Source organism: Diplotaxodon limnothrissa, linkage group LG14, assembly GCF_057381915.1.
Source record: "Diplotaxodon limnothrissa isolate DT_005_m linkage group LG14, D_limnothrissa_male_GT1.1, whole genome shotgun sequence".
In the NCBI taxonomy this organism is placed as follows: Eukaryota; Metazoa; Chordata; class Actinopteri; order Cichliformes; family Cichlidae; genus Diplotaxodon; species Diplotaxodon limnothrissa.
In genome coordinates this window covers 25171564-25199106 of record NC_140609.1, presented here as the reverse complement: position 1 = coordinate 25199106, position 27543 = coordinate 25171564, and the positions used below count along the sequence as shown (strand labels likewise).

At 41.5% G+C, this 27543-nt stretch overlaps 1 protein-coding gene across 1 annotated transcript; it reads left to right on the top strand.

Moving 5' to 3' along the window:
- The first annotated feature begins 1761 nt into the window (after positions 1-1761).
- On the top strand, positions 1762-27050 carry LOC146618904 (uncharacterized). Its single transcript, XM_085370045.1, has 16 exons — positions 1762-1789; positions 1889-1921; positions 2606-2651; positions 9198-9352; positions 12372-12506; positions 12740-12934; positions 13204-13266; positions 13776-13789; positions 14187-14209; positions 15058-15158; positions 16443-16534; positions 17583-17809; positions 25240-25399; positions 26364-26526; positions 26652-26705; positions 26800-27050. The coding sequence occupies exons 1-16, from the start codon at positions 1762-1764 to the stop codon at positions 27048-27050; spliced, it is 1740 nt and encodes a 579-aa protein (XP_085226171.1).
- Positions 27051-27543: the final 493 nt, after the last annotated feature.

The window sequence follows — 27543 nt, the reverse complement described above, 5'->3', positions numbered from 1 at the left end:
TCATATCTATCTAACAGACTCCAGTTTGTGCATGTAAATGGAGAGTCCTCTTCACACACTGAGGTTAATTATGGAGTTCCACAGGGTTCAGTGCTAGGACCAATTCTGTTTACATTATACATGCTTCCCTTAGGCAGTATCATTAGAAGACATAGCATACATTTTCACTGCTATGCAGATGACACCCAGCTCTATCTGTCCATGAAGCCAGATAACACACACCAATTAGTTAAACTGCAGGAATGTCTTAAAGACATAAAGACCTGGATGGCCGCTAACTTTCTGCTTCTTAATTCTGATAAAATTGAGGTTATTGTACTCGGCCCTGAAAAGCTTAGAAATATAGTATCTAACCAGATTCTTACTCTGGATGGCATTACCTTGGCCTCCAGTAACGCTGTGAGGAACCTTGGAGTCATTTTTGACCAGGATATGTCCTTCAATGCACATATTAAACAAATATGTAAGACTGCGTTCTTCCATTTGCGCAACATCTCTAAAATTAGAAATATCCTGTCTCAGAGTGACGCTGAAAAACTAATTCATGCATTTATTACTTCCAGGCTGGACTACTGTAATTCATTATTATCAGGATGTCCAAAAAACTCACTGAAAAGCCTTCAGCTAATCCAAAATGCTGCAGCAAGAGTCCTGACAGGGACTAGAAAGAGAGAGCAGATTTCTCCCGTTTTGGCTTCCCTTCATTGGCTTCCTGTTAAATCCAGAATTGAATTCAAAATCCTGCTCCTCACATACAAGGTCTTAAATAATCAGGCCCCATCTTATCTTAATGACCTTGTAGTACCATATCACCCTATTAGAGCACTTCGCTCTTGCTCTGCAGGCCTACTTGTTGTTCCTAGAGTATTTAAAAGTAGAATGGGAGGGAGAGCCTTCAGTTTTCAGGCCCCTCTTCTGTGGAACCAGCTTCCAGTTTGGATTCAGGAGACAGACACTATCTCTACTTTCAAGATTAGGCTTAAAACTTTCCTTTTTGCTAAAGCATATAGTTAGGGCTGGACCAGGTGACCCTGAATCCTCCCTTAGTTATGCTGCAATAGACGTAGGCTGCCGGGGGATTCCCATGATGCATTGAGTTTTTCCTTTCCAGTCACCTTTCTCACTCACTATGTATTAACAGACCTCTCTGCATTGAATCATATCTGTTATTAACCTCGGTCTATCTTCCACAGCATGTCTTTTATCCTGTCTTCCTTCTCTCACCCCAACCGGTCGCAGCAGATGGCCGCCCCTCCCTGAGCTTGGTTCTGCCGGAGGTTTCTTCCTGTTAAAAGGGAGTTTTTCCTTCCCACTGTTGCCAAAGTGCTTGCTCATAGGGGGTCATATGATTGGTGGGTTTTTCTCTGTATCTATGTATCTAGGTGACTTATGTTGTGATTTGGCGCTATATAAATAAAATTGAATTGAATTGAATTGAATATCCCTCTTTCTGTGCAGCAAGCAACAGGCGCACCTCAGAAACGGAGGGTGCCCTTACTCGCAGCAAATGAGCGGGAGTAAAAAAAATGCATATTTTCCCCAATCATGCTGCACTTTCAGAAGTTTTACAAATGAATATTGCAGTGGAGGTTCTTTTTTTTCCCTTTTCTTTTCTTTTTTTTTTAATCAACCCTGACATCATGCCCTGGCATGATATTAGGGTTATTTTTAGTCACAAGGGAGGCGTGGTCTTAAAAGTATTTAAGCAGCTGTTTGCCTCTTCTTCTGCATCTCAGTGTCAGATAACCAAAAGGCTCCCAGATGATTCCGTTTTGGACTCTCGGATTTGGTAGGCGAATTTCCCACCTTTACTGAAATAGATTTTGAATAATTTGAATAATTTATTTTTCTTAACTTTACAGTAATTCTTATCTGCCTGTTCTTTCAGTTTGTTTAATTATTGACTTCAGCACTGCTCATGGTAAGTAGGTTTTATTTTTATTTATTTATTTAATGAGCTCAGAATAAAGGGCCACTGATGTTTGTTGTGAGCTTGCCTGTGTTAAAGAAAGTGGAGATAAAACAAAGCACCATGTGTAATTTAAAATGTAAATCATATACTCATTAAATTAAAGCATTATTATTTTAAAAATAAATGCTCTTTGTTTATGTGTAAAGCCTATTTAATCTATTTGAAATATTAATTTAACTAAATCTGAGTAAGCGGTGAGTGGATGCTTAGAGGGGGCTTTTTTTTTTCTTTTTTTATGAAAGAATTTCATGAAAGTACACAGAAAAGGTTTCCATAGCCAGGTACCAAACTATTATTATTGTTGGGTTTTTGCTTTGTGTTTTTCACTTTCAGCTGTGTTTGCAAACCTTTGTCGGGAATGCGCTGCCTGTGTTTCGTCATAAGATAATAATTTACAGGGGCGTTATAGAAAAGTGAAAGGTAATTGATTTGGCAGAGAGTTATGCGTGTATGCGGTACACTGATACTGTACTCGTCTCTAAAGAAGAACTGGGGGGCGTTTTTGTTTTTCACCTTTTAAAGTCTGAACAATGCTGAATGTATTATATTCGTTTAGAACACCTGCTGACATATTAACACGTTTTAGCTTGTTAATGCCATGACTCACACCTTTGACTTTGCATCTGTTGGCAGAGCCTGCAGTTGGAGAAAATGCAGCCTCCAAAAACCACTGTTCTCGGTAAGTCGACTCTTTCTCAATTGTTTCTCAAAAGTTGTGTTAAAACAACCCCCCCAAAAAGTGATGTATTTCGACCATTATTAGGTCAAGCACTGACCTGGCGGCTCAGGGAACCCATGACGATTATGATGTTCCTCAGAAGAATAGGATAAACAAATAAGGGGGGTGAGGGGGCGGGGGGAGTCCAGCATCAATAAATATATAGTGTTCAAGTTAAAAGTTTAACTACTAAATAGACAAACAAGTAAATTATACATTTCACATCACATTGGTGTAAAGTGACTGTTGGACCAGGACTGGTTCATAAAGTATTTCTGAAAATTTCTCTGGAGCACATTTCAGTAAACTAAAGTAATCTAAACACAAGACACTGGAAATAGGAAACTATCAGAATCAGGGGCGGAGCGGGGGGGGGGGGGGGGGGGTGGCTTACTGGGCTTAAGCACGGGTTGTTTTTTCAGAAGCCCAGGGTCTTTTGGAGTGTAATCTTTTCATAGTTAGATGCCTGGCTGACACTGTATAAAACAAAAACTTCACACAATATTCGAAGCACATAGTGCACACATCGGGAATTTACGACTGTGCGTAAATCCCCCCTAATATTGGTATGATTCGAGCTCAGACACTAAGCGGGGCGGGGCAGCTGCTGCCTGCGAGTGCGCTGTTAGAGAAACGCAGCCAGGCAGACAGAGGAGAACTGAAGTTCGACCAGGTACCAAAGAAAATCATTCGTACTGTACAAATAATGTAAATATGACGGTGTATCATGAAAGATTGATATCCAACTGATCACTTGACCAATATTACGTTACTTGCTCTTCGAGTGAATCAACAAATAATTAATAAATCAGTTTCAATAATGTACTGATATACAAGAATGGACATAAGGGGCTTCTTTCAAAGAAAAAACTCTGGTAGTATTTTATATATTATGCTTTGGATGTTGTTCAGTATATTTCTGTGCAAAACAAGAGGAATTTCAATACACAGCAGTATATTCACAGTTTAAACCAGATATTTACATACACTTTATGGAAAACACAAGAACATTTTTTTACTGTACATCATCAATTTAGAGTAAACTTGTTTTGTTTTGGTTAAATAAATATTGAAATATCTTTTGAATTAGTTAAATGTCAGAATAAAGAGAGACAGAGCTGTCTATTTTTATCACTTTCATCAAATTTAGGAGTACATATACACTAAGTTTATTGTTAATTAATAAGAAAACTCCAGACGATTCCATTCTGAGCTGAAGAAGCTTCTGATAGGTTAGTAGAGTCCATGTGAGTAAATTGGTGGCACACCTGTGGATGCATATAAGGCAAAACACAGAGCCTGTTTCTTTGAAATGGGAAAATTAAGAGATGTCAACAAAAACACCAGGAAAAGAAATGGTAAATGGCCTGTATTTATATAGCGCTTTACTAGTCCCTAAGGACCCCAAAGTGCTTTACATATCCAGTCATCCACCCATTCACAAACACTGGTGATGGCAAGCTACATTGTAGCCACAGCCACCCTGGGGCGCACTGACAGAGGCGAGGCTGCCGGACACTGGCGCCACCGGGCCCTCTGACCACCACCAGTAGGCAACGGGTGAAGTGTCTTGCCCAAGGACACAACTGTCCAAGCCAGGGCTCGAACCGGCAACCTTCCGATTGCAAGGCAAACTCCCAACTCTTGAGCCACGATCGCCCGCTAGAACTGTGGAGCTCCATAAGTGTGGCTCAATTATGAATACAATTTGGTGCCATTTGCAATTAAGAAATACAGATAGTTTCTCTCTTTACTCTTAAAGTTAACAAATATGTTTTTTATATTTATCAATCTAAAAAAAATAAACATTTAGTCTGATTTGATGTTACAATTAAAAAAGTGTTTTTATCTCAAGAGTAAGTAAATATCTGGTTTCAACTGTATATTTGATGATTGTCAGCACAAAGAGAGAGAGAGAGGAACAGAGATGGAACAAGAGCAGGTGAGACACACATGTTAGTCAAATGGTTGTTTACCAAAAGTATCACCGTATCATAGGTACTCATGTATCTCGTACCTAGTGTTTCTTTTTAGGTTTGTTATTTTTCAAATTCTATATTTATTAAGTTGTGCAGGCTTGTTTCAAAGGAGCTTGCAAAGAAAAGCGTCTGGACTTCTTTAAGTTGCTTGAAGACGTTTCACCTCTCATCCGAGAAGCTTCTTCAGTTCTAAGGTCAAATGGTGGAGAGTCCCAGATATAAACCTAGTGGGAGTAACTCCCCACAGAGGGACAAAAGGACCCCCTGATGATCCTCTAATCGCCTGAGCCAAGGTGTGAAACTGGGTGTGGGTCCCAATCAGCCAGAGTTTCGGGTGTGTTCATTGTGAAACCTGGCCCCACCTTATCATGCGAATTCCTGAGGTCAGATGGCTCAGGATGTGAGTGGGCGTTAAGGCGTCTGGGAAGGGATCTCAAAACTGGATTATAGATGGCAGAGAGTTGGTGTCGTAAACCACCGCCTCTGTTCAAAGATGGTCGCTCACAGTGGACATAGATGGCTTCTTTCACTCCTCTTTCAAACCATCTGTCCTCTCTGTCCAAAATGTGAACATTGGCATCCTCGAAAGAGTGTCCTTTATCCTTAAGATGCAGATGGACTGCTGAGTCTTGTCCTGTGGAGGTGGCTCTTCTGTGTTGTGCCATGCGCTTGCAGGCTTGTTTGCACAACAAGGCTAAATGTTTGCACAACAAGGCTAAATGTTTGCACAACAAGGCTAAATAATTATATAAACTTTTTTCAATCTAAATATTGTACTTTGGTAGAATTAAAAAATAAGTGTAGTGCAGGTCTATGATGATTTTTAGTGCTACTATCATCTAGTTCTGATTGTGGTTCTGTCTTGGTTAAGTCCTCAGTAGTCCTGGTTTTGAACTGTTGTAGTCCTGTTTTAATTCCGGATCAGTTCTGGGTCTGGTTGAATTGGGGTTTAGTCCTCGTGTCTTGATACAGCCCCGACTTTGTTCTGCCTTGCTGCTTAATTAAAAAACTAGTTTAAGGTGATACGTGATATGTGATATATATTTTTCCTATATGAAGTCATTCTTTTTTGAACAAAACAACAACAACAACAACAATCTTTATTTATAGAGCACATTAAAAGCCAGGGGCATGCCAAAGTGCTTTACATGAAACAATAAAACAATAAAATGATTTACACTAAAACATCAGAATCATATAGGTGTGGGATTATGTTCACAGGTAAAAACCACTAATAGGAACAGTCAATAGCACACAGCTGTAGCAAAGAGAACTGTACCATCATACACAGTGATAGAGGACATAGGCAACGCAACAATAAAATAATAAAATAATTAAGACTATAACGTCAGAGTCATATAAGTGTGAGATTATGTTCACAGGTAAAAACCACTAATAGGAACAGTCAATAGCACACAGCTGTAGCAAAGAGAACTGTACCATCATACACAGTGATAGAGGACATAGGCAACGCAACAATAAAATAATAAAATAATTAAGACTATAACGTCAGAGTCATATAAGTGTGAGATTATGTTCACAGGTAAAAACCACTAATAAGAATAAACTATAGCACAGAGCTATAGCAGAGTAAAGCTGTAAAGCTGAACCATCAAACACAGTGATGGAAAACATTGACAGCACAGGACAACGCAAAACAACCAGACACATTAGAACATTAGAACAACACACTAGAAGCAAGGCGAGAATTTAACTGGTAGAAAAAGCAAGTTCAAACAGATATGTTTTAAGCCGTGATTTAAAAGATTGAATAGAATCAGACGCCCGGATGCCAATCGGGAGACTGTTCCACAGCTCAGGTGCAGCTAGAGCGAACGCTCGATCACCTCTAGACTTCAAGCGAGATCTGGGCTGAACCAACAATGACTGTGAGGAAGATCTTAAGGCCCTCGTAGGAAGATATGAATTTAAGAGTTCCTTAAGATAACTTGGCCCTGTGTTATTAGTAATTTTAAAAGTAAACAACAGAATTTTAAATTGAATACGAAATTTCACAGGCAACCAGTGCAGATCAGCAAGGACGGGAGTGATGTGAGCAAACTTCCTAGTTTTAGTTAGAATGCGTGCAGCGGCATTCTGGACTGTCTGTAATCTATGTAAAAGGGTAGAGTGGAGACCATAATAAAGTGAATTACAGTAATCTAGTCGTGACGTAACAAAGGCATGGATAAGCTTTTCCAAGTCATTGTGCGGGATGTAATGTTTGGCCCTGGAAATAAGGCGAAGTTGGTAGAAACTAGATCTGACGACAGCAGATACTTGTTTGTCAAGTTTAAATGAGCTGTCAAGTAGCACACCCAGATTCCTAACAGTGTCAGGGAAAGAGCTAGTGAGAAAACCAAAAGCATCATGAAGTTTGGCACGAAGAGCGTCACTGCCAAAGATCATAATTTCAGTTTTCTTATCGTTAAGGATAAGAAAATTTGCCAGAAGCCATTGCTTGACCTCACACATGCACTCTCGAAAGTTACTCACGGACATAGCTAGATCATCATTCAGCTCAAAATAGATCTGGATGTCATCGGCATAATAGTGAAAGGCAATGTGGTATTTCTCCAAAATGACACTTAAAGGAAGCATATACAGTGAGAACAGGGTAGGGCCTAGCACAGATCCCTGGGGAACACCACAGCAAACAGGTACAGCGGAGGAGGAGGAGGTAGCCAAGTGAACCGAAGAGAGCCGATCGGAGAGGTAAGATTTAAACCAATCCAAGGCAGTGCCCTTGATGCCTACAGTGTGCTCTAGTCTCGCCAATAGTATGTTATGGTCAACCATGTCAAATGCCGATGAAAGATCCAATAGCACTAGGACAGAGGGGCGTCCATTGTCAGCCATTAATCTTTTTCATTCATTTCTACCCCCCCCCCAAAAAAAAAAAATTCCCACATGCATACTACCCTTTATGGCTAAGCCCCAGGTGTTTCAAATGTTTGGCTCCGCCTCTGCTGCAAACAGGCAGAGATGTGTGTTATGAAACCCACAGGCATCAAACTCACCTGACTGAACAGAGAGCAACCTTAGTTTATTGGCCAATCTTTTACACACACACAGCAACTTCCAACATGGCAACCTATCCACCTCTCATCCAGCAGTCCACCTTTATATACTCTTAGACCACGCCTTCTCAATTCAAACTGGCCTATGACAGAATCCCTCCAGAGAGGAGGAAAGAAAAACAAAGAAGATTAGTTTTCCTAAAATGATCATTTACTTGTCAAAATGAAGCAGACATGTCATATATACATACAGAATTTAAAGGTCATTTCACATTTCAAATTACTTTGAAGTTCTGCAAATGGTTGAGCAACCAAGCACCTACTCTTCCTAGCTCACATCCTATAAAAAAGCTGCCTTTTTTATAGGATTTTCGGGCTTCCTGAGAAGCTAGAATTATGGGCAGGTTGTGGGGCATCAAATACTAATTTCACTTAATGTTATGTAAATCAATTTATGACATTTATGTAAAGTTTGTTTTCTGGATTATTGACTTAACCCTTCATGGTATACATTCAGCAAGTTGCTGGGAACATTCTTCAGAGATTTTGGTGAATAATGACTTGATAACGTCAAACATTTGCTGCAGATATCTCTTTGAAAGAGATCTCTTTCAATCACATCCCAAAGGTGCTCTGTTGGATTGAGAACTGGTGACTGCGCTAGTCATTTAAGTACAGTGAGCTTGTCATGTTCAAAAAACTAGTTTGATATGGTTTGAGACTCATCAGAATATTTTGTCAGTCTTCTGTTTTCCAATTTTAGTGAGTCCTGAATTCTAGTTTCAGTTTCCTGTTCCTAGCTGACAGGAGGAGCAGGCGTGCTCTGCTTAAAGGTTTGACATGTTATGTTCAGAGATGTTTTTCTGCATATCTTGTTTCTTGGTTGTAACAAGTTGTGATTTCAGTTTCTGAAATAGTCAGAACAGACTCTCCAGCATCAACAACCATTCCATGTTCATAGTCACTTCAGTTTCAACTATCAGCAGGTTTTCTTGAGCATGTCTACATGTCTAAATGCTCTGAGTCGCTCCCTTTTAATTAGGTGATTGGATATTAGCATTAAAAAGGAGCAGAACGAGTATACTTAATGAAATAGATAGTGAGTGTAAATGCACTGCTGTTGACATACAGTTATAGATTCTTTTTCTTTTTTTGACAGCTCCCTTTAGGAGTTGCAAAAACTGATCATCTTCCTCCATCTCACCCTATCTCTTCTATCCTCTTCTATCACACCAGCCCTCTGCATTTCCTCCTTCAATATATTCACAAATCTAATCTGGGATCTTTTCCTCTTGCCTGACAGCTTCATATTTAACATTCTTTATCCTTTGTCCAATATATCCTGCGTGCATTCTCTTCTTCACCTCCACCACCTGCACTGTCTATTGCTTTTGATTTAAACTTGTTTACCTTCACCAAATCTACTCTTATGTTATAATGTTATGTATGTGGAATAGAAATGAGTGACAGGGATAATATCCTGGGTTTTGTTATCTGTGCTTTTTTAGAAAAGACTGCAATGGAACACAGTATGACATCCAGGAGGCTGCTTGCTGTGAAAACAAACTTCATCCAGGTTCAAATCTGTTTTGTTGTGGAAAGGAGCCTTACAATCCTGCTACAGCCACTTGTTGTAAAGTTCAACATGGAAAGATCATCACAGGTAATGAATTTGTGAATTAGCTAACTAAAAGCCAATGTTAATTTGACTTTGTAAATGTGAAAGAACCAGAGTGACTGAATGTAAAGAAGCAGCTTCAGTGTTTTACTGGTTTGTTGTTTTCATTTACGCTTCAGGAATCAGAACGGTCTCTTTAAACTCCTGTTTTGGTAGCTGCAGTTTGCAGAGATGTTAAATTGCACTGCTTGAGATTAAAAAGGTTAATATTAATACTTTACAAATTAAACTTGCAGATGATTGTATAAACTTCCTACTTTGGTTTGAAAAGCTACATTACGTTTAACCCCCTTACCCAATCAGCAATGACTTTGATTCAACTTGAAGCATATATATTGTGCTTTATAAGACAAGAAACATCCATGTAGCAGCCCTTGGCATCAAGAACGACAGAAGAGTCTCTAACGGGTGCAGCCATTTATTTCCTCACCACACACGGCTCATTCTCTGGACGTTGAGCACCGTGAAAACTATAAAATAAGAAAAAATTGATACCCGTACAGTACCTTTTGAACTATAACAATGAGCAATAACAACAATGAGCTTAAGTTAATTCAGGCAAGTTCAAACAAGTAATTCTGAGATATACAGTCACAGATTAAATAAAACAAAAGGGGTTACTTCAAACAGCATCAAGGGATTACACAGTTCAGTTAAATAAAATATAACAACAGATCATCTCTCATCACATACCTCAGTCCGCTTGCCAAGGGTGCAAAACTCCGGTAAACACTTAAACACTTCGGCCCATTTCTCATGGGGTGCTGCTAGCTTGCATGACACACATGTCTAGCTAAAAAATAGCACATGGATGTAAGTAACGTAAATACAGAATAAAAAGGTTTTCAGATAGCTCACAATACAAACGCAGCAACATACCTTACATTAGAAACACACTTATCATACTTATCAAAGTATTATCGTAACTTACATGGACTTTGTTCAACTTATTCCTGCCGCGACAGACTGCTCTATACGCGTTACGGGGCATGCCTCTGAGCACATCTGTCCTTCGTGCGACTGCGCATACAGTTCCGACAACCCCCGCAAGGATGACTTATGGTACAGATCAGCGGTTCATTACAATCCAAATATAGAAGACAACCACATCTAAATTTTAAGAGTCTGCCAAAAAAATATTCATCATTGATCGATCCATCTGCTAGCGCTTAGTGTTAGATGTTTCAATTTATTTACGGGGTTAGGGTTCGGCAGAAGAAGTTTATTTTCGTTTTTCGTTAAGTCATTCTTGCATTCTTCCATTTCTTTCTTATAATGGTTGTAGTACATGAAGAAATACAACAAAAGATTAAAAATTTATCATCACAGTTTTCATCCAGCCCATAATTTATTCCAAGCAAGAGATTTTAAGCTCAAATATAAGAAAAACCTACCGGGCAAGGCAAGGCAAGGCAAATTTATTTGTATAGCACAATTCAACAACAAGGTGATTCAAAGTGCTTTACAGAGACATTAGAAACAAAAACAAATAAAAAGCATGATTTAAAATTGATTAAAACAAGCAAACAAACAAACTAACTAAACACACACATTTCACACCTGTTCGCGCGATCTGAACCCTTATCGTAAGGGGAGCTACCAGTCCTTCTGTGGACGAGCTACTTCCTATTTTAAATTCCCTGAATTTAAAATACTCTCTAGACCCAGTCTAGACCCAGTTGGGGAGCTACCCAGAGCTCTAAACCCACTTAACAAACAAACAAACAAACAAACAAACAAACAAACAAACAAACAAACAAACAAACAAACAAACAAACAAACAAAACAGTATATAAAATCAAAACAGATAAAATCAGAACAGTAGATAAAATCAGTAGTTAATGTAAGTTTTGACCGGGATACGTTTAGACTAAGGAGCTTGGAAAGAAAAAGTGTCTGGACAGAGGGACAAAAGGACCCCTGATGATCCTCTACCTAATCACATGAGCCAAGGTGTGAAAATGGGTGTGGGTCACAATCAGCCAGGGTTTCGGGTGAGCTCATTGTGAAACCTGGCCCCATCCTATCATGTGATTTCTTGAGGTCAGATGGCCCAGGATGTGAGTGGGCGTTAAGGCGTCTGGGAAGGGAACTCAAAACTGGATTAAAGATGGCAGAAAGTTGGTGTCGTAAACCACCGCCTCTGTTCAAAGATGGTCGCTCACAGTGGACGCAAATGGCTTCTTTCAATCCTCTTTCAAACCATCTGTCCTCTCTGTCCAAAATGTGAACGTTAGCATCCTCGAAAGAGTGACCTTTGTCCTTAAGATGCAGATGGACTGCTGAGTCTTGTCCTGTGGAGGTGGCTCTTCTATGTTGTGCCATGCGCTTGTGAAGTGGCTGTTTGGTCTCTCCAATGTAGAGGTCTGGGCATTCCTCGCTGCACTGTACAGCATACACCACATTGTTACGTTTGTGTTTAGGAGTTTTGTCTTTCGGGTGAACCAGTTTCTATCTGAGTGTGTTGCTGGGTCTGAAGTACACTGGGATGTCGTGCTTGGAGAAAACTCTCCCGAGTTTCTCAGATACACCAGCTACATAGGGGATGACAATGTTGTTGCGTCTGTCTTTCTTATCCTCCCTCGCTGGTGTCTGATCTTCTTTTCTGTGCATCTTTGCTGATTGTGACCAACACCCGCTTTCACACCTTGGCTCATGTGATTAGGTAGAGGATCATCAGGGGGTCCTTTGTCCCTCTTTGGGGGGAAACTCCCACTGGGTTTAAATCTGGGACTCTCCACCATTTGACCCTTAGAACTGAAGAAGCTTCTTGGATGAGAGGTGAAACGTCTTCAAGCAACTCAAAGAAGTCCAGACGCTTTTCTTTCCAAGCTCCTCAGACTACGATGACCTATCTGACTGAGAACCTTCACAGACAGATACTTTTAGATTCAACTGTTTGCTTCTTTAAACTTCTGAACTTCCTTGCAGTGATTTCATTACCATAAACCACTCGCCATAACAAATTTTCTGTTGTTTACAATAAGTTATCTTGTTTTTACAGCTAGTATTACTCAGGGTCTGAGTGAGAAGGCGTCCAAGTGCTGTGACCTGAAGGCCTACAACCCAGTCAATGAAATATGTTGTCAATCATCCATCATATCAAAACCTGGACCAATGGCTGAATGCTGTGGTAAAGGTGAGCAGACACACAGTTGGAAAAGAAGACTAAATTACATCTTCATTACAAATCATTGCTGTCAGTGAAATGTTATTAATTAAACACAGAAACATTATTGTTTTTTCAGTAGAACAATTTTACAATTCTGTGAAATGTACTCCATTCAAACATTTTGAGGATACTGGAGCAGCTTCTCAGTTGAGTTATATTTGAAGTAAAAATTTTAAAAATGACAATGATCTTTTCCACAGATGTTTTTGATAAGGACAAACAGTTGTGTTGTGGTCCAGCTGATAATAAGACAATTCTGGTGAGGAATTCCCGTCACCATGAGTGCTGCGGTCACAGCCAGTATGACACTGAGACTCAGTGCTGCTGTTCAAATGAGGAGAAGTTGGAGATACAATCGAAGGATTCATCCTGCTGTGTCAGGAATTTCACTCCAGGTCAGCTCAGTACATAATAGCATGTCATACTTTGCTGAATGGATTTCATGACATTTTTTTGTAGTTTGAGTCCAACTTTACATATCAGTCTTTAGGTATGTCAAACTGTATGTATGGTTACATTTGCTAAAAAAGAAAAAAAAAGAGCTTTCGATTAGTTTGCTTGCAGCAAATTTTCCTTTTTCCATTTTCCTTTGGATGGTTAAAGGAAGCTTATGCTAATTACTGTGAGTGAAGCCTGTATGTTGACTTTGTCTTTCCCTCTACAGGCCTTTCAAGTGGAAATACCAACTTCAACAAACCATCACCAAAGAATGGAAGTTGTGGTGAAGGTGAGTAGAGCTGATAAGACCTTATAATCCTGAATGAAAAAGCAGTCTTTAATGGATATCATTTATGAAAAACATGTAAACCGAGCATTTAGTTTAAAGAGCTGATCATTTACTGAGATTAACATATTTAATCTAAAAAACAGAGATTCCACAGAGATTTACAATATGGAAAATAAGTTGTGTTGTGGTCCAAATAATGATAAAAAGATCCTGACAAGGAAGTCCAGAGATCATGTGTGCTGTCATCATGGCCAGTTCAACGTCAAAACTGAGTGCTGCTGTTATAAGAATCATAGTGCTGAAGTACAGTTGACGAATTTGTCTTGCTGTGAGTCAACTATATTTTAATATCAGAACTTGTCATTTATTTTTAACAAAATAAAAACCTAAACACTTATCATACCACACTGTGATTCTCAAATTAAGTATAGTACTTTTATAGGGGTTTTATAGGGGTTTTTGTTTGTTTGTTTTGGTTAATGAAAACTCTTTGTGCTTTATATCCACAGGTATGAAACAGAAGGTAGGTGTTGTGTTTCTTGGGAAGTCCAGGGGACCTCTGGAAGTAACAATAAAAATGTCAAGTTTGAAAAAAGGGACAAGGAGGCAAATCAGGAATAAAATCCTATTTTTTAAAATTAATTATTAAACAGAAATCTGTTTGTGTGTGTGTGTGTGTGTGTGTGTGTGGGGGGGGGGGGGTACAATTAGTGTCAGGGTTACAATTAGGTTATGGTTAAGTTTAGACTAAGGGTTATGATTAGGCGTTTATTTTTGATGAGTAGGGTAAGCGGCTAGGGAAAGCATTATGTCAACGAGATACCCCACGAAGATATGAAAACAAGACTCTCTCTCTCTCTCTGTGTGTGTGTGTGTGTGTGTGTGTGTGTGTGTGTTAAATCTTTTATTTTATCTTTCAGATATTCAAGCTCCAACCCAAATGGTAAGTTAATGAAAACGTTTGGTTGTGGTTCCTCGTTTTTCTTTTCTTTTCTTTTGTTTATTTGTCTCTTTTAATTCTATGTTGTTGTACTTTTTTCAACATGTTCAAAATAAAAAGTTTTAATCAATCAATATAGTTCCACTTTATATACCGTCAGTGCACTTTACATAGTTAAGAACCTTATACAGATAGAAACTCAGCAAGCCCTTTTGAGCAAGCTTTAGTGTGAATGAAACACTCCACTGAAAGATGTACAATCATGCAGGTAACTTACAGACATAACACAAAGTATGACTATTTTACAAAGTAGCAAAGGATTGTTTTGACTATTCATTTAATTTTCTTTATATTCTCAAACGGTCAAAAAAATTAAGTTCAGGTTTTTTGGAGTTAAGAAAGTTAAGAAGTTTTCTGTTTTCCACATTGTTTCGCTTTGTTTTTGCTCCCTGATTACTTTCACTTATACATGATGGTTAAGTTTAGACACTAAAATATTTGGTTAGGTTAGGTTTTTGTTTGTTTATTTCGGTCAGAATGTATGTCTTTACAATAACCTGAAAGATTAAAAATAATGCTTAGGACACTTAGGAGATCCTTTCCATTTCCACTGACTCCCAAAAAAATATAACTATAGCATGATTGGAGGTCAAGGATTAGAAACCAACCAAACTTCTAGAAAATCATTAAATCCATTACTGCACTGAAATGTGCATAAAATTTGAATATAAGTTGTGCAGCCTACATTATAAAACAAATTGTTTCCATACTTCTTTTCTTTTTTTTTTTTTTAAATTTAATGTGATATGGACTGTTGTGTTGATTGTTGCCTGTTTTACACACATCCACAGCACTGAACCAAACACACATCTCTGTGGGTCGTCGTGTTACAATCCAAAGCAAAATCGTTGCTGTGAGAGTAACCACAAGCCTCACTCACTCGACAACTCAGGTGTCACTATCTATTTGTTTGTTTGCCTTTGTTTTGTAGTTGTTTTGGTTGTTACTACTGTATTACATCACTCTGTGGTGTATGTAGTATGTAGCTATGTAGTAGAGTAAGTTGAACAAGTAACCTCACCCCAACAAGGCAGTTAGAGCTGAGTGAGCAATTGTTTCTTTGTCATGTTTGTCTTATGTGTATCATTGTAAAAAAACAAAGAATTACTTGAACGCGTCATTTGTTTCTGTGGTACTTCTAATTTTGGAAAATACCTCTAGAGGTAAACAGTTAAAACAAAAGAAAGAAGATTGTTTTAAAGAACCTTTAGTGGATTTAGTGGAATGTAGTATTGAGAATGCAAACCGACATGATACCCAAAGAAGCAGTAGCAGCAAAACATAAAAAGAAGGATTTTACCTTCCTACCTGTGTTTGACATATTCATCCACCCCCCTTCTACAATCAGCTGAGCCATGCTCTAGGATTTCTAGCCTTTTTTTTTTTTTTTGGTCCAAGTTAACAAACTATGAGATCACAATAATGTGATTTTGTCATGATCATTCTTGTAGGAACTTGCATTGATAGTCATGAAACATTACTATGTTATTGTAGCAACAACAGGAAGAAGAAATTGCTCATATAATTATCAGTTATTATACACATTCTTGAGCTTATTCCAGCTCTTGACAGGTCACGTGTCTAATGGTAAATTAAGAGATAAATGGTAAATGGTAAATGGCCTGCATTTGTATAGCGCTTTTCTAGTCCCTAAGGACCCCAAAGCGCTTCACACTACATTCAGTCATTCACCCATTCACACACACATTCACACACTGGCGATGGCAAGCTACGTTGTAGCCACAGCTGCCCTGGGGCGCACTGACAGAGGCGAGGCTGCCGGACACTGGCGCCACCGTGCCCTCTGACCACCACCAGTAGGCAAACATGGGGTTAGTATCTTGCCCAAGGATATTTGGCATGCAGCCAGGAGGCAGCCTGGGATCGAACCACCGACCTTCTGATTAGTGGCTGATCTGCTCTGCCACCTGAGCTACAGCCATGACTATGCAAGAAATAAGAGGGGGGAAATCAGAAGAAGTCTGGGTGTCTGTCTGAACTCGTTCATTGTTAGCGGAAATCAAAAAGTGTAACAATGTTTTTACATCACTTGAAATTCAGGACTGTTCAAAGGATGTGAAAACACATAAGCTCTGACTTCAAAGAGTGAATGAGTTAAAACTTGCTCGCTATATCTCCTTTCTCCTCTTTCTATTCTCTAAACCACCCTGTTTAGGTCAAAGGAAGGCCACAGCTACAGTGTATAACCCACATACTCAGGTCTGCTGCGATGGACGTGTATCTCCGTGGAAGCCTTGGATCGATCAGGTAATGTACTAATTGCTCCCCAGCCCCTACAGGGAAAAATGATCAAACCACCATTTCCACTGAAAGTTGAAAATCTAAAGCACTGTTTTACTGAAGCAGAAAAATGTTTGAAAGCATACATACCTTTTATTATTAAATTCAATCATATAGCTTTACAATGTAGAAAGTTGGCAAGAGTGCTACTCTTTGACAACAGAATTCAGAGGTCCAGGCCACTGCTTTCACACAGTGCCAGAGGCTGGATTCTATCTCTGTTTTCTACGTGTAAAATTCCCTTAACACCGTCCGTGTCACAAGCAATGATGGGAACTCAAGCGCAGAGCAGAGTTCAGTCCCAAAAACAGAGTTTTTGTTTTTACACAATCACCAGGTGCAGAATATTTACAGTGGAGGAAATGCGGGGTTCCTAGGGTCCAGGGGGAAAATCCGGGAAGGGGAAGCTCTCTCACACACGCTCTCTTCTTCACACACGTCCACACAGCGGGTAGTTTATGGGTCCGGGAAAACTATTCATAAGAGAGATTGGTTAAGCAAAATCACAGATTTACACACAAAAGTTCACTGAGGCTAGAGTCTTACTAACGTGTCTTGCACAATCATCCAGTGATGAGACTGTCTGCGTCCTGGCTTTAAATGGCAAACACATAATGGCAGCCTGATGGGCAATAGGTGTGTGGACCAAGGGCGGGAGCCCGCAGAGAGCTCCGCCCATGCAGCAGGGCAAGAGAAAGAGAGAGTAAACAAAAACACATGTAACCTTGCGGGGCCGGCCGGGCAGACACGGGGACCATGATAGTCCGTATTCATTACTGCCAATGCAAAAGGATCAAAAGTCTGGTAAGGCTAAAAGACTGTAGAAACATAATGCATGGATGTTACATGTATGTAATGCAGAATTTTCGCAAGTGTTTTATGTTCTTAATTTGCATTTTTCATCTGTTTTTTCTTCATAACTCATGCATTTCTCTGTTTAGCTTTGAATGTGTAAACTAGAGAGTCTGGTTGTGTCTGCTTGCACAGTTTACTGTATTATATCTGATTCTTCAAGTGCTGTGGAGAGACGCCGTATGGCTCGGCACAACGTGGAGTTCTGTGTTGTAATAAGAGCTTGTACGAGGGCAGAGATGATGGAGAGGAATGTTCAGAGATGGGTATTCCTTACAACCCGGCTAAAGGGACCATGTGTTGTTCTCAGTTTCACGGCAGCCCAGGACAACACTGCTGTGGGATAGAAATTTACCAGCCTCATACTGAGATCTGCTGCAATGGACACAGGTGATTGTGTGCATGTGTTCTGTTTACTTGCTTTACATTGGGGTCAAAGGAGCTTGCAAAGAAAAGCGTCTGGACATCTTTAAGTTACTTGAAGATGTTTCACCTCTCATCCGAGAAGCTTCTTCAGTTCTAAGGTCAAATGGTGGAGAGTCCCAGATATAAACCTAGTGGGAGTTTCCCCCCACAGAGGGACAAAAGGACCCCCTGATGATCCTCTAATCGCCTGAGCCAAGGTGTGAAACTGGGTGTGGGTCCCAATCAGCCAGAGTTTCGGGTGAGTTCATTGTGAAACCTGGCCCCACCTTATCATGCGAATTCCTGAGATCAGATGGCCCAGGATGTGAGTGGGCGTTAAGGCGTCTGGGAAGGGATCTCAAAACTGGATTATAGATGGCAGAGAGTTGGTGTCGTAAATCACCGCCTCTTTTCAAAGATGGTCGCTCACAGTGGACATAGATGGCTTCTTTCACTCCTCTTTCAAACCATCTGTCCTCTCTGTCCAAAATGTGAACATGTGAATTATTGACCGCCTTACATATCACCGCCTTTACCCAGGGGATGCCATACCCTGCATTTACGGACTTCCTAAAATCCACAAGGAAGCTGTCCCACTCAGACCCATAGTCAGTAGCATAAACTCAGCCACTTATAACATTGCTAAACACCTTGCTACCATCCTTGCTCCTCTCGTGGGGAACACCCCACACCACATCAAGAACTCCACCTACTTCACCGACAAGGTCCAGAAACTTACCCTGGATCCAGATGAAACCATGGTGTCCTTTGATGTAGTCTCTCTCTTCACTTGCATACCCACCACGGAGGCCGTGGAGACTGTCAGAAAACGACTACAAGAAGACAGCTCCTTGGAGGACAGGACCAACTTCACACCCGATCAGATTTGCACACTGTTAGACCTCTGCCTCACCACTACATATTTCAAATACAACGAAGGCTTTTACAGACAAAAACATGGCTGTGCTATGGGCTCCCCCGTGTCACCTATTGTAGCCAACCTTTACATGGAGGAAGTGGAAAGGAAGGCTCTTGGCTCTTTCAAAGGAAGAGTACCCAGCCACTGGTACAGATATGTAGACGACACCTGGGTCAAAATCAAGACACAAGAAGTGGAATCCTTCACTGCGCACATTAACGCTGTGGATAAAAACATCAAGTTCACCAGGGAAGACACAAAGGATAACTGTTTGCCTTTCCTGGACTGCGCTGTGCACATTTTTTTTTTTTTGCCTGTCCCGTTTGGCTCTTTTACCATCAGAATTGTTGTCTAAAGGCAAAGAAAGATGCCCAACGGATTTACTTTACCAAATTGACCATCCCAGCCTTGCCATAATGGTCCATTTGATTCACCTTTTATTGTTTATTTTATTTTCACTTACTGAATATGGGACAGACTTGACTGGGGGAAAGAAGGGGAGAAGAAAGAGGGAAAGAGAAACAGCTGAGAAGAGGGACGGGGGAGAAGGGCAAAAACCAAAAACCAACAGAATGAGCAGAAAAAGAAAAAAAAGAAGAAAAAAAGAAAAAAAATGCATATATCAATCACCTGGGTCACCTGCTGAGAAAGAAAAAAGAAAACAAGCAGAAGAGAACAAGAGTGATAGAATAAACAACATCACAATGATATATGGGAATATGACAGTAAATACTAAATATTAAACATTATTGTGCAGCACATAAGATCAACAGAACACAGTGTGCTTTGAGGTAGGAGCCAAAAAGGGTGTAGTTTGTGGGTGTGATCACCCGTGTGTACACCTGTGAGCATGGACGCGTTTGTTTTTTGTTTTTTAAAAGGTTCCTTCATGTAATGATCTGCTAGAGGGTGTGGGGGGGCCACAGCCCCGTCCTCCAGGGCATGAAGCAGGTATGGAGGAGATCAACACTCCAGACATCCAGAGGCCCCCAGAACACAAGAGACCAAGGAAGACCAACAGAGGGGCAGCCGCGCCACTGTCCCAGAAAGAGCTGAGGAGAGTCCCAGATGAGGGCTCACTCAGCAGCCGCGGAGCAGAAGCCAGGGGGAGTTGCAGTGACGCGCCCGTGAGCTCCGCCGGCAGCCAGCCGTGCCTGAGTGACCGAGCCCCAGGCCGAGAGGCCGGGGGCACCCCACCTCCGAAGTGGCCCGAGCAAGCCCCAGGCTCCAGGCCGCCAAGGAGTGAGCCGGTGTGTACCTGGACGCCCATCCCCGGACACAAAGAACCACCAACGCACCGATGTCTGAGGGAGTCCGCCACTGGCAGGGGAAGTGGTGGTAGGGGGAGATAGGCCTCCATACCTTGGAGGGCCTAAGATGTCCCCAGAGAGGTGGCGCCTGACACCCAACCTGACATATAGACACAGAAATACAGGCACACACAGATACAAACATCCATTCCCACCCTCATGCTCTCATATACACTTACTCCACACTCAACCAACGTGGAGACAGACATAAAGAGACGCTGTACACACGATCACACTCCCCAAGCGTACTCTAAGCCCCGGGTCTAGGTACCCTTGCCCCTGGAGGGGGGGAACTGCACCCAGACCCAGGTGGTGTTACCCTTTTCCCTGCGGTGGAGGGAGGCAGACCGCCCCGACTCCGCAGCAGCAGGGAGGCCCCACACTCCAGACCGCAGTCGGACGGCCAACTCCTCCTCCTAGCCCCCCCGCTCCAGCAGGTCGCAGAGAATGGGGGTGAGAGAAGACTCCAAACCTCCCTCCACCCGCTCATTATAGTGTTGATGCATGTGTGTTCTAAGGTGCATTTAAAACCCAGGAGGGCATGGAGCTACCTGCCAGAGAGCAGCAGGTAAGCACATGGTCCCTCCTTCTGGCCCTCAATGTCTACGTGTATTTAACATTGAGAGGTGGGCAACGACGCCAGGGGCGAGGTGTACACCCTGATGGTACTTTGGATTCCGTGTATCGTGCCCACCCCCAAGATCCTATATGTATGTGTAATGAGAGTGTGAGTAATGTGAATGTCTAAGTTGTGGGATAAAATTGAGGCAGAGGCAGCCAGAAGGGGACGGGGGGGGGGGGGGGGGGGGGTGGCCTCCTCTGCACCCTGGTGACATACCCCTACTCCAAGGTCCTGCATGTGTGGGTGGTTGTGGTGGAGCGGGAAGAGGGAGGCAGCTGGAGATGGGGAGGGAAGGAAGGGAGGGGCAAGTGACCCCTCCCTGGGGTCAGCGGGGGAGCTGGCCCCAGGGAGGGGTCACTTGCCCCTCCCTTCCTTCCGGAGGGTCGCGGAGTAGGCACCCCATACTCCGCGACCCACCAGGGAAAGGGGGCCCATCCCCATCCAGACCGGGGCCCAGCGCAGCAGCGCCTCCCGGCCCCACAGAGCCCAGGACAGTCCACCCAACCCCACCACAGAGAAAACTGCACCCACCCCACCATCCACTCTTCTTCCAGACTACATAAGACAATAAACACCCAGGCTGAGATCTTCCTCCACCTCTCCTGTATCTCCCCCTCCTGTAGAGAGAGCCCCTGAGGAGAGGAAAGCTCCTGCAAGATGTGACAATCTTCCCCACCAGTTGAAGAGCCCCCCAGGCGGCTCGATGCACCGGCGGCACCCTGCTCCAGGGCTGGGCCCCCATGCACCCACCCGCCCACAACCCCGGCAACACACCAACCAGGACCCAAGCCCCCGAGGCCCGGCCCGGGCCCCAGCCCAGAGACGGAGCGCCCCCAGAACCTCACGCCCATCCCGGACCCACCCAGGGGCAGCCAGGCTACCAGGTCAGTAACCCACGTCCGTCAGCACAGACCCTCCCCTAGTCCCGCTGCACGCAGCCGCGAGGAAACAGTCACCTGAGAGCCAACAGAGCCCCTAACCGGACATGACCGCTACCCCGGGTTGAGCCCCCCAAGGAAAATGCCTCCAGGGAACCCCCCGACGCCCTAAGCCTGTCCCTACCCCCACACCAATCACAACAGTGAAGGCGGGACCAAACTATGACCCCCCACCCCCACTAGGTGATGGAACTGATCAAAGGAGCCCAGAGCAATTGATCTGATGTGGTGGCAGAGGCTGTATCAAGACTAATGTAATCTAATAGATAATTTCTATATTGGTTAGAATTAAGATTATTTTTATTTTTCCAGTTCATGAGGACTGTTTTCTTGGCTATGCATAGGGCAGTGAAAACCATATGGGCGATATTCTTTTCTGAAGTGACATTATCTAAGCTGCCCAACAAACACACTAAGGGGGAAGTTGGAATGTTACATTTCAGACACTTCGATAAGTCTTCACATATCTCGCGCCAAAACTTCTGAACTGGTGGACAGAACCAAAGAGCGTGGATATAATTGTCCGGTGAATTGGTTTGGCAGTGTGAGCAGTTGTTGGTAGACGTAAAGCCCATCTTGAATATCCGATGACCTGTATAGTGCACTCTATGTAATATTTTGTATTGAATTAATTGAAGACTGGGATTTCTAATTAGATGAAAGGTTTTTAAGCAAATCTGAGACCAGAAGTTTAGGTCTAAGTTAACTGATAAATCCGCTTCCCATTTTGCAATAGGAAGTGATATTGATTCATCTGTTTTAGAAAGCATTCTGTATATTTTGGATAGTAATTTGGGGGTTTTAAGAGTAAGAAATTGAACCACACTTGGTGGTGTTTGTAGTTCAACTTGACCCGGTTTAAATTTCTTTTTTACTATGGATTTAATTTGTTGATATTCTAAAAATCTTTTCTTGTTGATCCCATATTGTGTAACTAGTCTGTCAAATGAAATAAATTCTGTTCCTTCTAGTATATGTTCTAAATATTTGATTCCTTTACCACTCCAATCTGAAAAGTTTATCATATTATTGTTTTGTAATATGTCAGGGTTGTTCCAGATAGGTGTACGTTTGCATGGGATTAATGAAGACGCTGTCAATTCTCTTCAATGTGCACAGCGCACATTGAAGAGAATGGCAACCTCAACATCGAAGTTTACCGGAAGCCCACACACACGGACCAGTACCTCCTGTTCGACTCCCATCACCCTCTGGAACACAAACTTGGAGTAATTAGGACCCTACACCACCAGGCAGAACATGTTCCCTCTAAGCCTGAAGGAAAAAAGAAGGAACACACACATGTAAAGGAAGCACTCAAAACGTGCGGCTATCCTAAATGGGCGTTCTTAAAGTCAGCAAAGAGGCACAGAAAAGAAGATCAGACACCAGCGAGGGAGGATAAGAAAGACAGACGCAACAACATTTTCATTCCCTATGTAGCTGGTGTATCAGAGAAACTCAGGAGAGTTTTCTCCAAGCACGACATCCCAGTCTATTTCAGACCCAGCAACATGCTCAGACAAAAACTGGTTCACCCGAAAGACAAAACGCCTAAACACAGACTTAACAATGTGGTGTATGCTGTACAGTGCAGCGAGGAATGCTCAGACCTCTACATTGGAGAGACCAAACAGCCACTTCACAAGCGCATGGCACAACATAGAAGAGCCACCTCCACAGGACAAGACTCAGCAGTCCATCTGCATCTTAAGGATAAAGGACACTCTTTCGAGGATGCCAATGTTCACATTTTGGACAGAGAGGACAGATGGTTTGAAAGAGGAGTGAAAGAAGCCATCTATGTCCACTGTGAGCGACCATCTTTGAACAGAGGCGGAGGTTTACGACACCAACTCTCTGCCATCTATAATCCAGTTTTGAGATCCCTTCCCAGACGCCTTAACGCCCACTCACATCCTGGGCCATCTGACCTCAGGAATTCGCATGATAAGGTGGGGCCAGGTTTCACAATGAACTCACCCGAAAATCTGGCTGATTGGGACCCACACCCAGTTTCACACCTTGGCTCAGGCGATTAGAGGATCATCGGGGGGTCCTTTTGTCCCTCTGTGGGGGGAAACTCCCACTAGGTTTATATCTGGGACTCTCCACCATTTGACCTTAGAACTGAAGAAGCTTCTCGGATGAGAGGTGAAACATCTTCAAGTAACTTAAAGAAGTCCAGACGCTTTTCTTTGCAAGCTCCTTTGACTATGATGGCCTGGATGACTGAGAACCTTCACAGACATATTGCTTTACATTGCTGATAAAATTCACTGAAAAGGGATTTCTTCTTTTGTTTTATCTGATTAGTATCTAATGGCTCCTGTTTTGAATTTAGTCAGTCAGAGCAGCTGGGAGCATGGAAACTAGTTTAATGTATTGTCTTCTGAGTGAGAGAGAGAGAGAAGAGAAGTAGAATGAAACATTTTTCATAGCTGATGATTTCATATGGTTTCTAAGACACACAGACAGTTGCGTAACAAACTTTTCCCTGCCTTCGTTTGGTCATGACTCATCTTAGAGCTAAAGTATTTAGCTATTGCATCATTAAGTATTTTGCAATTTGAAGTGACACATTTGAATTTAATATATAGATTATTGCCCAACTCACCAGGTATTTTTACTCAGGATTCACTTTTATGGTTATGTCTGTTGGAGTTGAACTGGTTGACTTTTTGGCTGCTCTTGAGTCTGTTTCCAGTTGCAGTAGCTGTCAAAGTGCATTTGGTATAAATGCATTCTATGTAGACAATGACTGAGAGCTTAAAGTGGAGCTCTGATGTTCTGCTTTCAGTGCACAGCTTGTGTAAAGACTGTTAAATGAAGAAGTTAGCTTCCAGAATGACATCCAACACTATACATAAAGACTCTGTCACAGGATAACCCATGCCTCTTGAGGACTAAGACTGAGTATGGCCCACAAAACACTAAAATGGCAATTTCTATTGTTTTATATCTAGCCGAAAGAATAGAGTTGTCTCAGTGAATGTGACACTAATGCTGCTGTGAACCACTTCTTTATTAGTTTGTTTCAAGTGGTAAGTAGGTTAGATAAAATACATATTTCTGGTAATGTTAGCATTTCCCAAGTCATCATCTTCATACTATAACATAATTGTGCAGGGGGCCTATGCATTCAAAACTATTTATTGCAAAGTTAAATTGTCAGTATTGACAATTCAACTTATCTGGGATGTTTGAGGTTTAGGAAAACAGTAAACAGGTTTACTCTGTTCCATAATGCAATCCACTTTGGAGATCCAGACTGCCAAACAGGCAATGATAAGTTCCAAGCCCCTTTATAGTAGGGGGGATTGGGATCTTACCAGGTAAGCCTTTTAGAGTTTCATGTAGTTGATTTATAGTTTTCCATAGTTTTTTTTTTTTTTTTAAATCTTAAGTTTGTTGGCACAAGTTTCTTCATTGGTTGTTCATTCCACTAACCTGGTAATCACATTTTTTTGTAAATGAACTGCATGCAAGAATTCCAGCCTCAAAGTGTGTTTCCTCCATTTCATCTGTTGCTTCCTTACAGACTCATCTAACTCAGCCTCTTACAAACATAATTATTTATTTTTGTCCTTATTTGATATTAATGTGTCCCGCTGTTTTCCAACCAGACATCTGAAATCAGAAAACATTCACTGCTGTGGGGTCAAAGCCTACAACATTAAAGACCCACAGATGAAGTGCTGTGCAGGAACACTGTACAATCTGACATCATTAGACAAGCATGGAGGGGATGCGCAGTGCTGCGGATCCATTCTGCAAAAGCCACAGGTAGAATTAGTAATGATGATGAAAATCTGTTGTTTGTTCATCTTATTCGTGTATTCCACTGTATTATGTCATTAGAGTTAACACAGCTAAGTTGGCCTCCCTGTCCCATAACTTTTCACACTGTGTGTCTTGTTTACAGTGGCCTATCATTGTTAAAGCGCCTCTTTCTGACTGGTGCCTTCTGCCTCTTGGTGTCATATCAAAATGACGCATAAACCATGATTTGACCAATATGAAAATGGAAAAAATAAACAACTGTTGAAAAGTTAGATTTCTTGAGCTTTTTAACTATCTCAGAGTCCTGTCTGTAATTTTGAAGCAACATGAATAACACTGGTAAAGTAGAGAAACTGATATGGGCCTGAGGGGTAAACAGGAAACCGCAACTCTCTCTCTAACTGCATAACTCTGCATAACTGAACTACAAATCAAAAATATATTTAACTTAAGCACAGTCAGCATAAAGTGAATGAAAACAGCATGATGTAACAAGTGACTCATCACTGGAGCTACTTGGCCAACTGTTAAAAACTTTTCATAAACATTTAGAGGCTTTTTTTAAAGCAGATTAATCATCTTCTGTGTACATTTTATGATTCCTTCTGCAAAAGCTAGATTCACAACAATTCGGTAGAGATTATTAGCAAAAGAAGCCATTCTAATCTGAACCAGCAATAATTATCAGGGTTGATGAACCATTCTAATCACTTCCTTTCAAATGCTTCATCTCTCTATCTTGAAACTGTTTGCTGGAGGTATTTACTGTATATTTGACAGTCAGACTGACTTTAGTCAAAGTAATATTTTCTATTAATCTCCAAAAATGTGCCTGATACCAGCTCTGTATCAACATTACAGGCTGAAGTTGACTTTATGGCTTGCCTGAACTAACACAGTGTTCAATGAGTCCAATCAATCATGCTTTTATTTAACATAAAATGCTATATATCTTTTCAAAAACCAGGACATTTGCTGCTCAAATGAGGACAAAGAGGTGCTCTACTCTGCCAAGACAGGGTTCAGATGCTGTGGTCACCTTTACTATAACACCACCCTGTGGTCATGCTGTGCTGGGGGGCTGAGAAGAATCCATGAACCAGGACAGGATCAGAGAAAGATGATTAATGGTCTGTTGTGTCTGATGAGCTGTTCTCTCACAAAGTTTATCTTCAGTGTATGTCATATTATCTCAATGCCTCAGCCCAGATTCTGTATTTAACCAATAATGCACCTACAATGTTCTTTTTTTTAGGATCCAGACTTCTATCTGTGGATAATCTGAACAAAATCGATCTTTGCAAAGAAAGTAAGATATCATCTGTTATTTAGATTTTTTTTAAATATCAGAACAAATGCTGTTTACAAGTATATGTAAAGTACTTGTGTGTCTCATTGTTTAGTGCACATTGGGACTGTGGAAAGTGTGTCGCTGCAGAGCATTGTGTTCAGGAGTGTGCTGAAGGTCCATGGGATGGAGGCCAAAGTGAAAGCTCTGCCTTTGCCTTACATCCTGGAAAGAGATGATCGCTGCAGCTTCCCTAAACTGATTGCTGGGAAGACCTACTACTTTAACAAAGTTAATGTTTTCATTGATTTCAATCATGACTCTGTTCTTCAGTCACTCCATTTCATTATTTCCAAATGTTCATGACTAGTCACCACTGGCTGATGTATACGTGGTCAGTGTGGATCTGTTACTCTCGTCTTTGAAGTTCTTTTTTCCCCACATATTTACTCACAGTGTTGGCTTTATCACTCAAAAAAGTAATTAATTACAAATTACATTACACTGGTTAACATTATTTTACAAAGTAATTTGTTACCATATTTATTATGGTTGCATTGCAACCTAATATACTAACCCCAAATCGCTCTCTGATTCACCCATCACAGTGTGAATGTTAGCTCGAACTTAAACACAGGAAGAAGTCGTTGTATGAATGTGTGAATGAGGGACGCTATATAAAGCGCTTTGAGTGCTCAGGTAGGGTAGAAAAGTGTTATATAGAAGAACCTGTCCATTTATCAGTAGTATACAATACTTCACATGATGTGTTGTGCCTGTGTCCAGCCAAACCATGTTGCTCTGTTGTTTAACACATCCCAAGATGTCGTATCACAGACAGAATTTAGGTACTTTAAGT

Bases quoted from the DNA above. Each gene is read 5' to 3' on its own strand.
- LOC146618904 (XM_085370045.1), top strand. From the start codon at position 1,762: ATGATTCCGTTTTGGACTCTCGGATTTG. The intron at 1,790-1,888 runs GTAGGCGAATTT...CTGTTCTTTCAG, and splicing joins GTTTTGGACTCTCGGATTTG to TTTGTTTAATTATTGACTTC. The intron at 12,507-12,739 runs GTGAGCAGACAC...TCTTTTCCACAG, and splicing joins GGCTGAATGCTGTGGTAAAG to ATGTTTTTGATAAGGACAAA.